Genomic DNA, 14,138 nt, shown 5'->3' with positions numbered 1-14,138 from the left:
ACACCAGTGGTCTTAGGAGTCCCTGGACAGACGCCTCAGCCTTCCACCAGGTGAGCACACAACAAGAACACAGCCATCTATGAACCAGGACAAGAGCTTCATTAGAATCTGAATCTGAGCCGGGCGGTGGTGGCGCACGCCTTTAATCCCAGCACTCGGGAGGCAGAGCCAGGCGGATCTCTGTGAGTTCGAGGCCAGCCTGGGCTACCAAGTGAATCCCAGGAAAGGCGCAAAGCTACACAGAGAAACCCTGTCTCGAAAAACCAAAAAAAAAAAAAAGAATCTGAATCTGCTAGGTACAGGACAGTGGATTGCTCAGCCTACAGAAATAAACTACCGAGTTTGTGGAATTATTGTTGCAGTACTCCAAATGGAAAAAACCTCTTTTCTCAACAGGGTAAAATCACCCCTACACAGAGTCAAAATCAGATGTTCTGATAGAAGAACAACAAACAGTACTTTTTATATATAAAAGTCAGATCTAAGCTGGGTGGTGGTGGCTCATACCTTTAATCCCAGCACTAGGAGGCAGAGGCAGGCTATCTCTGAGTTCAAGGCCAGGCTATATAGAGAGTTCTAGGGCAGCTTGGGCTATAAAGAAACCCTGTCTTGAAAATCAATTTAAAAAATAAGTAAATAAATACAGACGCAAGCCTGATGTGGGGTCTCACTTCCATAATCCTAGCGTGTGACAGGGTGAGGCCAGTCTTGGCTATAGACTGAGACTCTGTCTCAAAAATCAAAAGTAATTCCTGTGGTGTTAAATTTTATGAGGGAGGCCAATTAAGGGAAAAATACTTATAAAGGATTCCTGTTGTTAGAGGAGATAATAGTAAAAACTCTCAATAGTGAGAAACAATGGCCTAAAGGAAATTAAGGGAAGACAAGGAAGAGCAATGTGCTTTATCTTTATATTACTTTTATTGGATTTACAAAATTAAACTTATTAAAAGCCAGCATTAATTTGAAATGTCCAATGATGTCTTTTCATTTGTAGGTGTGCTCAGGCTCCTGTGTGTGGAGGCCAGCAGTCAATTCTGGGTGTCCCCCTCAACCATGCTCCATCGTTTTCTGAGACAAGGTCTCACTGAACCTGGACCTTATATTCAGTTAAACTGGCTAGTCAGTGATCTGAAGACATCCTGTCTCTGCCTCTCAGTGTAGTATTACAGGCATGTGCCACTACTCCTGGCTCTTAGGTGCTGGGGATCACACTCAGGTCCTTATGCTAGTTCAACAATCTCCTTACCAACTGTGACAGATAATCTTGGCTGTCACCTGACTGGTGGATCTGGAGTCAGCAACTAGACAGAGTTACTAGGTGTACTAGTAAAAGATATTCTTATCAGTGAGAAGACCCACCCTAACTGTGGCAGCACCTTCCAGAGGCAGCCAGAAAAAAGCAGTCTAGGGAGATCTGCTTGCCTTCACGTTCCTTCCTGTCACACTGGCAACTTCATCTACCCTGCTGTTACCACCGCTGCTGCTAATACTGGTAACTGTTCACTAACATTAGACGCAGCGTCTTCAGCAATCCAAGGTCCACCGAAGACCAGTGGCTTCCAGGAATCTTCAGGCCTCCAGCTGCAGACTGGGACTGCTGAGGCCTCCAGTCTTGAGGACTGAAGGTTACTGTGTTCTTAGCCTCTCCAGCGTGAAGACAGACACTGGAATATCCAGACCACATCATGTAACTCAACGTAATAATAAATCCCGTTGGCATATATTCACCCAACTCCATTCTGCTCCTCTAGTGAACCCTGTATACCAACTGAGCCATCTTCCTAGACCTCAATGTTGTCCTTCCTTTTATAAAGATTTATTTCATGCATATGAGTGTTTCGCCTGCATGTATGTACGTGCACCACCTGAGTACCTAGTACCTGACCAAGGTCAGAAAAGGTGTCTGAGTCCCTGGAACTGAAGCTACCAATGGGTGTCATGAACCAGATCTGAGTCCTCCACAAGAGCATCAAGAACTCTTAACTGCTGAATCTTCTCTCCAGTCCCCTCAATGCTTTCTTGAAACAAACTGCCACAGCTTAGTTTCAAGTGCCCAGGGTGGCAGGATGGGAATGCTATGAAGGCTTTATGGAAGTGGGACCCAAGGACAGGCCTTTCCGTCACAGTGGGTCCCCTCCTAGAGATGCTATGGGGCGTCAGCCTCGCCTCCCCTCTCACTGCTTCCTGGTCTGAGACACGAGCACTTTGCTTGTATACACACTTCTGGCCATTGCCATCAGCAGCCCTCAGCAGAACTGAGCCCACACAGGCAGCATGCTTTATGACCACCCTTCAGAATCTTGAGCCCAAACAGACCTCTCTTACTGCATAGCTAATCTGTGTTAGGTACTTCACTACGGAGACAAAAGGTGACTGAGAGCAGATTACTACTTCAGAATTAAAGCTACTGAAGTCTTATCACGTAGGGGACAAGAGCACAGCCAAGTGAGGCTCGCACGACCTTTCAAGCACAGAGGTTCGGGTGGCAACAACGAGTCAGAGACTACTCACTTGGAGGTGGCAGAAATTCAGGATGACAGTCACAATCATCGCCCTTCAAAGCCTCATCTGCCACCTGCCCGTGAAAATAACACTAGTGAGATTTTAAAAGCAATATAGCCAAAGTGTCAGCAATCACGTAAGAAACAGATTTTAAACTAGAATATAATAGGATTCACTCAAGCACCTAAAATACAAAGCTGGTTATGAAGCCTAAATGTATAAACAAGCAAACATCATGATGACTAAAAATAAGAAATCAAGATAAATGACAAATTCTTGAATAACAATCTTCTTTCTGATGCTTAGTGTGATGCCTGATATATAAACTGTTGAACAATGCCTGTTCGCTTTTCCTTCTAACGGAATGAAATATTTTCTGTATTATCCACAAAATGACTAAATGGGATTTGGAAAATTCCCTTCTCTGTCTATCATTCAACCAATAACCACCCCCCTTCCCTTCTTCAAATCTGGAAGCAAAATGTAAATATGAATTCAGCTTTTAGTATACTCCAAGACATCTGATGACAGAGTCAGGCTAGAGGCCTGTGGGTGTCAGAAAAAAAACCTTAGACGACAACACTTGCTGAACACAGCACTGAGTTAAAGGCTGGGATCATGGCTGCCAAGGGTAACCAAAGTGAACCCGAGCAACCGCTGGGTGGTGGGTGGGCAGAACACCAGTAACCAAATACAGTGCACACAAGAGAAAGGAAAGGACAGAAGAAACCTGTCACTGTGAAGAGCGAGCAGTGAAGACTCGGCTACTAGACGAGACCGTCATTCAACCCCAAGAGACTGGCCGAGAGAGACACGGAGAACACACACACAGGCAAACTAAGGGGCCAAATAGTGTTGGAAAAATATTTTTAAGACACACAACTACGGTTTCAAGGTAAATCATGTGAGATTTGAACATTATCTTTATGCAGCTGGATGAGATGGCCAGGTTGCCTGATGTGAGCCAATTATTTTCTTGGTAGTAATAGAGAAAAGGGCACCAAAGCATCTACCAGCAAAGCATCACTGTGAAAAGTGAGGCCGTTCATACCTGAAATAACCGGAGATTTTAGCTAAGCTTACCTGTAGATTGTGATTGCCACCATCTGCCATTCTGTACTTAGTTTTTCTGAAACCTCTGTCTGTTTCCACAAAGTTAAGTGATGTTCTAAAAGCAGGTGCTGATGAATTTCTAGGTATGTAAGCCCTGGGGGTGATAAATAACATCGAACCGTCATGTTATTCCTAAGCTGACACACATCTGGAGTGGTTCTTTAACAAGCTGCAGCATCACAGCCCATTTATCGAAAGCCAATTATCACATTCTGGAAAGATCTCCACTGCTAAGACGGGCTTTACATATCAATAGTACTTTCAATCTGAAATTGGGCCGATATAACTAAGCCTGGTTCAAGAAAAGTGGTTCTGGTTCTAATAGTAAGGTAACTAAACCTTCCTGTTTTAATTGCTTTAACATCCAATGTATCTAAACAAGCCTTAGAAAAAGCTTCATCTACTTTAATTTTTATTACATTTCTTAGTATTTTTAAATTTTCATACAGTATATTTTGATCATATTCTTTCCCTTCCCCAATCTATTTAAACTGCCAATGACAAAAATGTAGACCCCTGGCTACAGTCTTTACCTATAACGACAGTCAGTCTGCCTTCAGCCTTCGAAAGACACTGGGAAGTGACAGGCACACACTCCATCCCAGTGCTCCTTGGCCAGGACCCACGTGGCTACACTGGTCCCCATTCAAGCCAGGCAATGTTAAAATCTCATTTTATTCTTTCCCACAGGTATAGGCTACATATATTCAAAAGGTCCAGAAAAATAGCTGAATAATGAACTTCCAAGTCACCTGTTTTAAGACAGGAATACAATTGCCTGCACACACACACACACACCCCTCAAACATACAAAACAAGCCTCTCTTTCATCCCTAATTAAAAGTTGCCACTATGGGAATGAGTATATAGCTAAGTGGTAGAGCACCTGTCTAGAATGTATAAGGCCCTGGGTTTGATTCCCAGCACCACATATAAAAGTTGCTATTAGCTCTTAAATTGGCAGTGATTCTTAAATTCATAGGAAAAGCCTTTCCAAGTAGCAGCCACTAACCTGATATTAACTCACCTGCTTTCATAAAAAGCTTTAATTGGATTCTTACTTGATGTCCGACCTATAAAAGCCAACCACACACACAGTAATCAATGGACTAGCAGCACAGACTTTAAAAATACTTCAATAATTCTTTTAAGCTGATAGTTGAAAACATTAAAAGTTTGAAAGCTGAAAAATAAATCTTAGCACTTTACAATTCTAGATGCTTCTAACTTCAACGTGTCAACAAACTTCACGATCTTGTCAGATAGCCCATTATATATGATCACTAATAAGATGCCAGCAACACATAAATGTGAACCAGGTAGTACCTGTCTGCAAGGAGCTCACAATCTTAGAATCACATGACGCTGCACAAACAGAACTGCTCAGCTCGACTATACAGACACTAAAAACCCAAAGGAAAAAAAAAAAAGAGAAGAAAGATCTATATGCTGGAAGTAAACACAGGAATTTTAAGTATCAGAGAAAGAAAAATGAGTGAGGGAAGAAAACAAGGACAGAAATGAATAACTGTGAGTGAGAGCTCAAAATTCCTAATCTGCACAGCTGATTTCTGAGATGGATGGATGGATGGGTGGATAGATGATAGATAGATAGATACAGATAGATGATAGATAGGTGACAGATGATTGATAGATAATGACAGATGTTCAACATGCTATATAATTAGTTGCAAAGCTGGTGCAAAAACATCAAACAATACTAAAGAGCCTTTTCTTAGGAAATTAGTAAAAAAAAAAAAACAAATTTAAAAAGTTATCAGAAAGTGCAGGAAGGGGTATTTTTCTACAAAACAAATAAAAACTCAATTATTGTGTTTCAAATAAAGAAATCACTTTCAATCACCTAGCTGAACACAACACTATCATAATTCTACACAGAGACAGAACTCAAGAGACTTCACCAGGACAGCATAACAGAAGTACAAACCATTGAGAATTGGTACGGTCCTCCATTAATCCAAGAAATCCATTTTCAAAAGTTTTAAAGGGAATTCGACTGTAACCAAAAGAATCTTAGGTGAAATACCTTGTAGGTCTTCTATTTGTTTTTGTAACTTTACATGCTGCTGAATTAGATCCTTGATTCCCTCAGGGTCATTTTTACAGAGTTTTTGAGCTTTTATGTTTGCTTGCAGGGCCCAGTCATATTCCCCCAGCATAGAAAGAGCATCACAATAACGATAATGACCCTGTTCCAAAAAGATAAATTTAATTTTTTCTCAAAAAATATGCTTAGGTTAAAGAAGATAGATAAGGAAAATATTTTCTGGTTGAAATGGATTACTTTAGGCCTATCAATAAAAAATAAATTAAAATACTAAAATCCCAGAAAATAAAGTGGCTAATGAGTTAAGTAAAAAGTTATAAATAAGCAAGTAATTTTAATAATTAACCTAAAAACCAGTATTTTAAAGTTTTTGAACCCCCAGAAAATAATTTAACTTTTGATATAGTTTACTATTAAGGAACAAAATAATTATTTAGCTAAATAAAGTATAAAGTCATTAGTTTTAGGTAAACAACTTAATTTTTTCAAACTATTCGAATGCAGTCAGTCTCTAAGTCATGACACCCTTGCGCTTTGGAAGTCAAAGGTTCCTGGAACTGGAGGGACCCACTAGCACCTACGCTATCTTGCCGACACTTCCAAGGGCACAGAGACAAGCGAGAACTGTAGCCGGCGACCTCCAGTACTGCTTCTCCCTCTGGTCAGCTTGTGTTTTACCTCTAAATACAGTTTCCAGATGCAAGAGAAGTCTGAAAGGTAACGGTTTTATTTACTCTTAATTCCAGTGTTAAGAATTTTAGTTGTTACAAAATTAAAAAACCCTTTCTGGCTCTAAATATTAGCTTTTGACTCTAGAAAGCTAACAGAACTAATGCCCTCTCTGAGCTACCCACACATCAAACTCCCATTTTAGGAACAAATCTACCAGAGGATGATTAGCAGCCAATGAGGCTGGAACCTGCAGCATGTCACACAAACAAAGCGCAGAACCTGACTCATGATACTGGTCCAGAACTCCTTATTTATAATTTATCTTACAGAGAACATTCTTTTTAACAAGAATCCAAAAGAAAACACAATCCAAAAAAAAAAAGTGTTCCTTTAAAAAACTAAGTTTTCATTAATAGAAGTCAGTGGTGTGTGTGTGTGCAGATTCTGTGCTGTGTCCTTGGGGCCTGTCTGTGAGCTCTACAGAAGTTTAGCAGACTGTCTAGTCTTAGGTCAAAGATACTGATTCATACGGTGCCTCATTAAACATCGCTTGTCCCTAAGGGTGAGTGCTCTATTTCCTGACAGCTGAGATCCCTCAGATACACTATAAGGTCAAAATCCTACCTCTAGACACTGATCGACTTCAGAGTGTGGATAAGTGCCTTGAAAGAGGAAAACACAGCTTAGCATGAGAAACGACAGGCCATAAACTCTCAGTGAGTATTTCTCTTCATTCCCCTGCCACCCCCCTATTCTCACCCTCTATTGGGTCCTTTGCCTGTACTCTATAAAATTCAGTGCAACTCCTAATGACTGACGAGGATTTTCTCAGATCTTTTTGCTGAGGTTGTCTGAATTAAGATTAAATTAAAATTATCTCTTTTTTGAAACCGAGTACCAAAGTTTTGTTCTGCCTTTGAAACTCTGGTTATCTATGACATTAGGAGGAAATCCCCCAATGCTGGCCTACCTCCATCCCTTCCACTAGAAGCCATCATTTCTAACTCTTCTGTTTGGCAGAACCATCAATTCTAGTATCCTACCCTGGCAATACAGCTGAGTGGAAGGGTGAGTGATCCAGGAAGCTGTGATTGATCTACAGGTAGGCATGCACCTAACCCAACCACGACTACCTTAGGGTGCACCTCAGATTAACTACATCGGTAACTGAGGGGAGTTCTTCTTCCCCGGACAACAGCTGTTGGTTTGAAGGTTCTCACTGCATGGCAAAAGTCTGTAAAATCCAGGAGCCTAGACTCTATACTTTCAGCTAAGATGGAATAACATGAGACAAAAAGAAATTGTGGCTTACAAAAACAAAAACAGAAACACTGACTGTGGGCAACGGAACAGAATGATCCAAGAGAGATGAGGAATATGCAATCCTAAGACTGCTCCAACTTCCTCAACAGAGTCCCTCCACCTCAGCTCAGGAGGAAGAATCTGGGAGACAGGGTGGAAGCGACGGGAAGAACAGAACAACAGGAGTCTAGAGAGAGAATTCCAGAAGGTCTTCCTTGGGACTTCATAGATAAGGGAGCATTAAGAAAAGTTTTTTTTCAAAAAAAGGAAGTTTTAATACTCATAAAAAATTTACAAAAGATCTTTGGAAAACTAATATGATCTGGGTTTTATTACTAAGAATTCTATGACTTATTTTACAAGTATTAAATACTCATCAAATGCAAGTTTCAGTGATCAACAAAGATTCTACTTCAAGCAAAAGACTGACTCACTATGAAAACATCAAGACGCTGAGCACCCTCTACACAAGCACCAGCTAGCACTGAATCTAGCCCCAAACAATGTCTTATCTGGAACAGGTACTATGAGGTGTGTGTGCTCAAGTGCCTGTGTGTGTACACATATGCATACATGCCACAGCGCACATGTGGAAACCAGTGGACAACTTTCAGGAGTCAGTCATCAGGACTGCATGGCAAGCGCTTTACCTGATGGTCCACCTCAGCTGCCTTGAAACCTCATTAAAATAAATTATAAAGACAAACAGAACACAGAGAACTATGCTTTAACAGTTACATATGTTTCAGATTCTCTTCAGTAAAACCACAGACATGACTATAATCTCCATGGTAAGTTGCTAACTTCCTTTCCCTCTCCTACCCGGAAGCAAAGACCATCCAGAGTAAGTAGTCTCCTAACCTATGGTATGCTTGCTTTTATTGACTCTTTTCATTTAATACTGTTTTTAAAATCCATAAATGTTGGTAAGTCAGCCAACCTGGCTCCAACACAACTTAGTACTTGATGATTTATTCACTAAGCCAGCAACAGTACGCCTGCTCATGTCACTCCCGTCAGCTGTGACTACGTGGCGCTGTGTTCTGCAGGTTCTTTCGTTGGTGTCTAATCTGTCACTGCTGCCCTACAACTGAACTCTAGTGTCAAGAGTGTTCAGATTCCGGAGTACATCACAGAACCTTTGCCTTAGAATGGTACTTAACTAGACACATGGCATGTTTAAAAAAAAAAAAAAGCTACATGCTAAAAAGGGGAGAAAGGAAGCAAAGGAGAGACCAGGAAATACCTAGGGGGACGTGACCAGGAAACAGCTGACCAAGGGACATTAAGTGAAGAACGACCAGCGATAAAATAGCTGGTCAATGCTGAAGAAAAGCATTCAGGATAGAGAGAATAAACAAGGGATGAGTCCTGCCCATTTGAGGGAAGGTGAGGAGGCCACAGGTCAAGAGAGTGACTCAGAGAAAGAGCAGCCAGACTGAGGAGGGAAAGGAAGGGTGTTCAAGATGTGAACACATCAGAAGAACCAAAGTAACCACTTGGATCAAGTGAAAATACGACACTCATCTACTACTTTACCACGAGACAATTAGGCCAGAGCAATGCTGTAAGACAGGCCTTCTGGCAGAGACCAATAATCTGCTACTCAGGAGAAAGGTGGGAAGGTGACAAGTTCAAGGCCTGGACCAAAGTGAGTTCAAGGACAGCCAGGGCAAGGTAATGAAACTATTGTCTCAAGAAGGGAAAAAGAAAGCTGAGTGGGGACAGAGCTCAGTGGGAGGGTTACTGTCAGTATTTGAGTCTGTAGGTTCAATCATCACTACCACAATCAACCAATCAATCAGTATAAATTCAGAACTGAAAAAATATAAAAATGCTTCAGTGACTTTGTACATTTTACCATGTGTAGATATGCAAAAAAATGTCTAGGGTGCACGCACATGAAATCAAGTAACCATTAGGGAACACACACACATGATCAAGTGCACACAGAATACAGTAATCATGGGCTGTGGACATCCTACCTCTTCCCAAGTAAGTTGTAAGCAAGTCACATTCCTACCAGTTAACTGAATTCCTGTCATTACTACTCAATGAGTACATCACTCAGGACCCTCAGTCTCACGAAAACACCATCACATCACCTTACTTGCTGGTGGCTATGTGGGTCTATGTTCCTCAGGTCCTCTACTCTGTTTCATTTGGGTTTTTCTCTATCTTTATCCCTTATAACTTTATTAGAAACAGAGCCAAGTTCCTCATTTTTAAAAAGATTTACTTATATTTTTAACGTTTTTATATGTATGTGTTTGTGTGTGCATATGTGTGGGGTGCCTGGGAGGCCAGAAGAAGGTATGAGATCCTGTGGAGCTGGAGTTATAGGCAGTGTAGGAAATATATATGGGTGTAGGAAAGTGAATTCCGGCCTTTACTAGAGTAGCAAGCTCTCCTAACCACAGATATCTCTCCAGTCCTTGGCTTCTCATTTCTTTCTTTTTTCTTTTCTTTTTCTTTTTTTTTTTTTTGAGACAGGGTTTCTCTGTGTAGCTTTGCACCTTTCCTGGAACTCACTCTGTAGCCCAGGCTAGCCTTAAACTCACAGTGATCCGCCTGGCTCTGCCTCCCAAGTGCTGGGATTAAAGTCGTGCGCCACCACCGCCCGGCAGGTTTCTCATTTCTATTGGCCATTCGGGATAAGTTTTCTATGAAAACTAAATCATTTTCATGGTCCACCTTCTTTTCAGGTTTCTTACTTCCTTTAAGAGTACTCTGCATATTCAGTATCTAAATCCTATAATTATATATGAGAGCTATGTAACAGGTGATCTCACCCTAGCCACTTAGTACATTCATGTCTTGACAAATTGTGTATAACCAAGTTTTCTGCTACTGATTTTGTGCACTACATTACTCAAGAAAACTTGGTGCTGGGGGTGAGAGGGAATACTTGTACACTGTTGTGTCTAAATAAAAGTAGAATTAAAACTTGGGAGGAGCTTTGGAATGCCTTTCTAACCCTGAGGCAAAAAAGAGTCTCTCATTCATTCTCCCTCTGATTCCCTCCTTCTCTCCCCTCCAACCCATCACTCCCTTCTCTTCCACTAAGGCAAGGGCTTTGGACTTGCTGGGATGGATTGCTTTACTGCTCACCGCCTCTCACAGCCAAGCCCTGAACGTACAGTGAACTCATGAACCCATTTCCTGTCCCTGAGCTCTCTGGATATCACCTAGCATTTTTATGTACAAAGACGCTATCCCACAGACCAGTTTTCATACAAGGGTAAGGTTCAAGGGCGTGCTCACTGTACAGTACAGAAGAAGCCTACCTTTGGCCAGGTGTTCTTCAAAACAATGGCCCTCTTTCCATCACTAAGTGCATTTCTAAAAAGAAAAACAAGAAACAAAATATTTAAACATTCCATTCTTTTACTGTAAAAGTACTATATATCATGTACCCGTTTTTATGTTATTTTTCCATGAATATAATCTAGTCAAAAAAATTTAATCCATATAATAAATGTCCCCTATAGTAAAGTTAGAAAACGCAGGAAAATAAAACAAAGGGAAGGAGTCATCTGATCCCACCACAACTACCAAGGATTAGGTTTAGTATTTCCAGAGCGTTCCTTAGGTGTCTCTCCAACATCTACGCTTGACTCATTACTCACATGATTTTCTATACTATTTTTGTCTTTTCACAAAACTTCTGATTCTCAACAAGGTAGCTCCCAAGCCTTTCCCACAACATGATAGTTAAGTTACACTGAACAGAGCATAGACTCTAGAACAGTGGTTTCTCAAACTTCCTAATACTGCAACCCCTCATACTGTGGTGACCCCAACCATAAAATTACTTTCATTGCTACTTTATAACTGTAATTTTGCTACTGTTATAAATGGAATGTAAATATCTGTGTTTTCTGATGGTCTTAAGTGACCCTGTGAAAGGGTCATTTGACCACAAAGGGGTCAGTGACCCACAGGCTGAGAACAGCTGCTCTAGACCATGAGTGCCAGTTCGGTGTAATTAGACCACGGCTTCTCCTGGAGCCTGTAGGAGGTCACTGGCTCTGAGCCCACTCTTTCATCTGTAGAGGGGGATGGTGACTGATCTGGCTGCTCTGTTGAGGTACATACTAAATTAGAAACTGTCAGGCACTAAAAGACCCACACTTTAGTCTGTCTCCTGGTATCTGTGTCTTCAAGGACACCCCCAACAGCTTGTTTCACAAGTCCTCACCACATCCACGTAGGAACTCGACACCTTTCAAAAATGCCCAAATGCATAAAGCACCAGTTCAGACATCCTACTCTTTCCTATAAGCTCACACACTCCTTCTCAGTGTCTAACTCACTCTGTTTTCATTTCCCTAGTTCAAATGTCTGGTATGAATTCACTAGTTCATCATCTCATAGTCACACACATCAATTCACCATACTTCAAAAATTAAAAAAAAAAGAACAAAATGAGGTAGCATACCATCAAACATTAATACCTACTAAAGGTATATACTAAAATATTAAAGAAGAAAAAACAAAATAACAAAACCTCCTAAAGAGAGACAATTAGATCAACAGAAAAGGATGGAGGAATGGGCAGGAGACTCTACACAAACTGACATATGACAAGTGAGAGCATAGTGCATGGGGTAAATACTTTTAATAAATGGTGCTAAACCACTTAGACATTCACACAAATGTCAAACGCTCCCTCACGCTCAACAGCAAAACCAAGCTCAGGAGGCTGTGAATCTAAATAGCAATGTTAATCTTTTTTTAAAAAACAAAAAAACAGTCAAACTTTTAGAAGAAACATAGAACACTCTGGTGGCTTTAGAGCAGACAAAGATTATAAACAGCACAAAAAGTGCTTACCATAAAGGAAGAAACTGATAAATTGCATTATACTAAAATTAACAGCTTGTGTGTGCGTGTTGCAGAAGGGAGGCTGAGTGTGGAGGTCAGAGGACAACTTATAGGAGTCAGTTACCATGTGCAACCTGGGACCAAACTCAAGGTTTTGCAGCTTGGTGGCAAATGCCACTCACTGAACCATTCCACCATCCCTAGAATTAACAGCTTTTGGAGGAAAGAAAACAAACAGCAAGTACTGGAGGGCAAGCCACTGAGGGTGGGGACACTTGCAGTACTGTGTCTCAGTGACTCACATCCAGACCACAAAACAACTGCCACCAAGACAGGCATTCAGCCAGGCGGTGGTCGCGCACACCTTTAATCCCAGCACTCGGGAGGCAGAGCCAGGCAGATCTCTGTGAGTTCGAGGCCAGCCTGGTCTACAGAGCGAGATCCAGGACAGGCACCAAAACTACACAGAGAAACCCTGTCTCGAAAAAACAAAAACAAACCAAGACAGGCATTCAACTGGGAGGTGGGGGGATAACAAAAGACCAACAAGGCACTTCACAGAAGAGGATACCCAAATAGGCAATTAGCATATGAAAAAATACTCAAGTATCCTTAACCAATTACAGAAATGCAGCCTAACACTAGGCTTATACCACTCCATACCCACCATGTCTAATGGAAGACACAAATTAAGTGCTGGCGAGGACATGGACTGAAATTCTTATACTCTGCAGTAGACTGAAATGATACCATCACAGGAAAGCTATGAACTATAGCTGAATATAAGCATGCCCTCTGTCTTTGATTGCACACTCAGCAGAAACTGATAGCACTAACAGCCAAAGACTAGAAACTTACCAAAATGCCCATCAATCATACAATGGATAAACCATGGTACATTCATGCAATAGGCGAATACTTTACAAGTACACGCAACAACATGGCCCCCTAAAACAGTGATGAGAGCCAGACACAGAAGAGCACATACATGACCCCATTTACACTGCATAAAACTACCCAATGGAAGTCTAGGAAAATATTCTGGGAAGAGAGGTGGACAGCGATTGGAAGTAAGAACAAGGGGTGCCTGGGTACTCTTGAGATCTGGGTGTTGTTTCAAATTGTCTGACTTCCGAGAATTCAGTCTACTCCCTTGTGATAAACGTATTCCCTCGGATGTGTACTAAGATCCTTTTGAAAAGGTCACAACAAACCTGGCTTTTTCTTCTGCTGGAGAATGCAATAGCTGGCCTGACAGCTGCAAAGTCACAGGAGTCACCCTGCCACCACAGGGATGGAGTGGCAGCTTTCTGACCAAGTCATTCAGGCTGAAAATCTGGGTCTTAGATGATAGTGCTGAGCCATCACATACACCTTAGAGCCACCTTCTTCTGGAACCTGGGAATTACATTTCTTTACCATTTAAGCCAGTTCAATCTGTTACCTAGACTGAAAACAGCCTTAAGGCACCAAGTCTCTTCCCCTAAACATTTTTAGATGTTGTCTACACCTATTGCGTCCTTACAGTTCTCAGCTCACACCAACCACCTTCTGCTCAAAGGCTTCCACTGACAGCTCTTCTGGTTACGGAATATAGTCCATGTTGCTAAATCCAAATACTCTCACACGTCCTGGCAGCCAGGCAATGTTC

General features: G+C 41.5%; 1 protein-coding gene across 10 annotated transcripts in view; it reads right to left on the bottom strand.

Annotated features, from left to right (window-relative positions):
- Positions 1-14,138, bottom strand: part of Ttc3 (tetratricopeptide repeat domain 3) — a 106,805-nt gene that overhangs the window by 61,335 nt on the left and 31,332 nt on the right. For 9 of the 10 annotated variants that reach the window (XM_052741264.1, XM_052741258.1, XM_052741254.1 and 6 more), the window contains 5 exons: positions 10,948-11,002; positions 5,666-5,828; positions 4,646-4,691; positions 3,589-3,712; positions 2,515-2,578 (listed from right to left, as the gene is read on the bottom strand). In XM_052741264.1, coding sequence (XP_052597224.1) covers positions 2,515-2,578; positions 3,589-3,712; positions 4,646-4,691; positions 5,666-5,798 — 367 coding nt within the window. In that variant the 5' untranslated portion in view covers positions 5,799-5,828; positions 10,948-11,002. The remainder of the gene's footprint in view (positions 1-2,514; positions 2,579-3,588; positions 3,713-4,645; positions 4,692-5,665; positions 5,829-10,947; positions 11,003-14,138) is intronic. The other variant, XM_052741262.1, reaches the window with a different exon arrangement.

This window comes from Peromyscus californicus, unplaced genomic scaffold, assembly GCF_007827085.1.
Source record: "Peromyscus californicus insignis strain IS unplaced genomic scaffold, ASM782708v3 Scaffold_16__1_contigs__length_79575227, whole genome shotgun sequence".
Taxonomy (NCBI): Eukaryota; Metazoa; Chordata; class Mammalia; order Rodentia; family Cricetidae; genus Peromyscus; species Peromyscus californicus.
The sequence above is the reverse complement of the archived record's forward strand: the minus strand, read 5'-3'. Positions and strand labels throughout refer to the sequence as shown.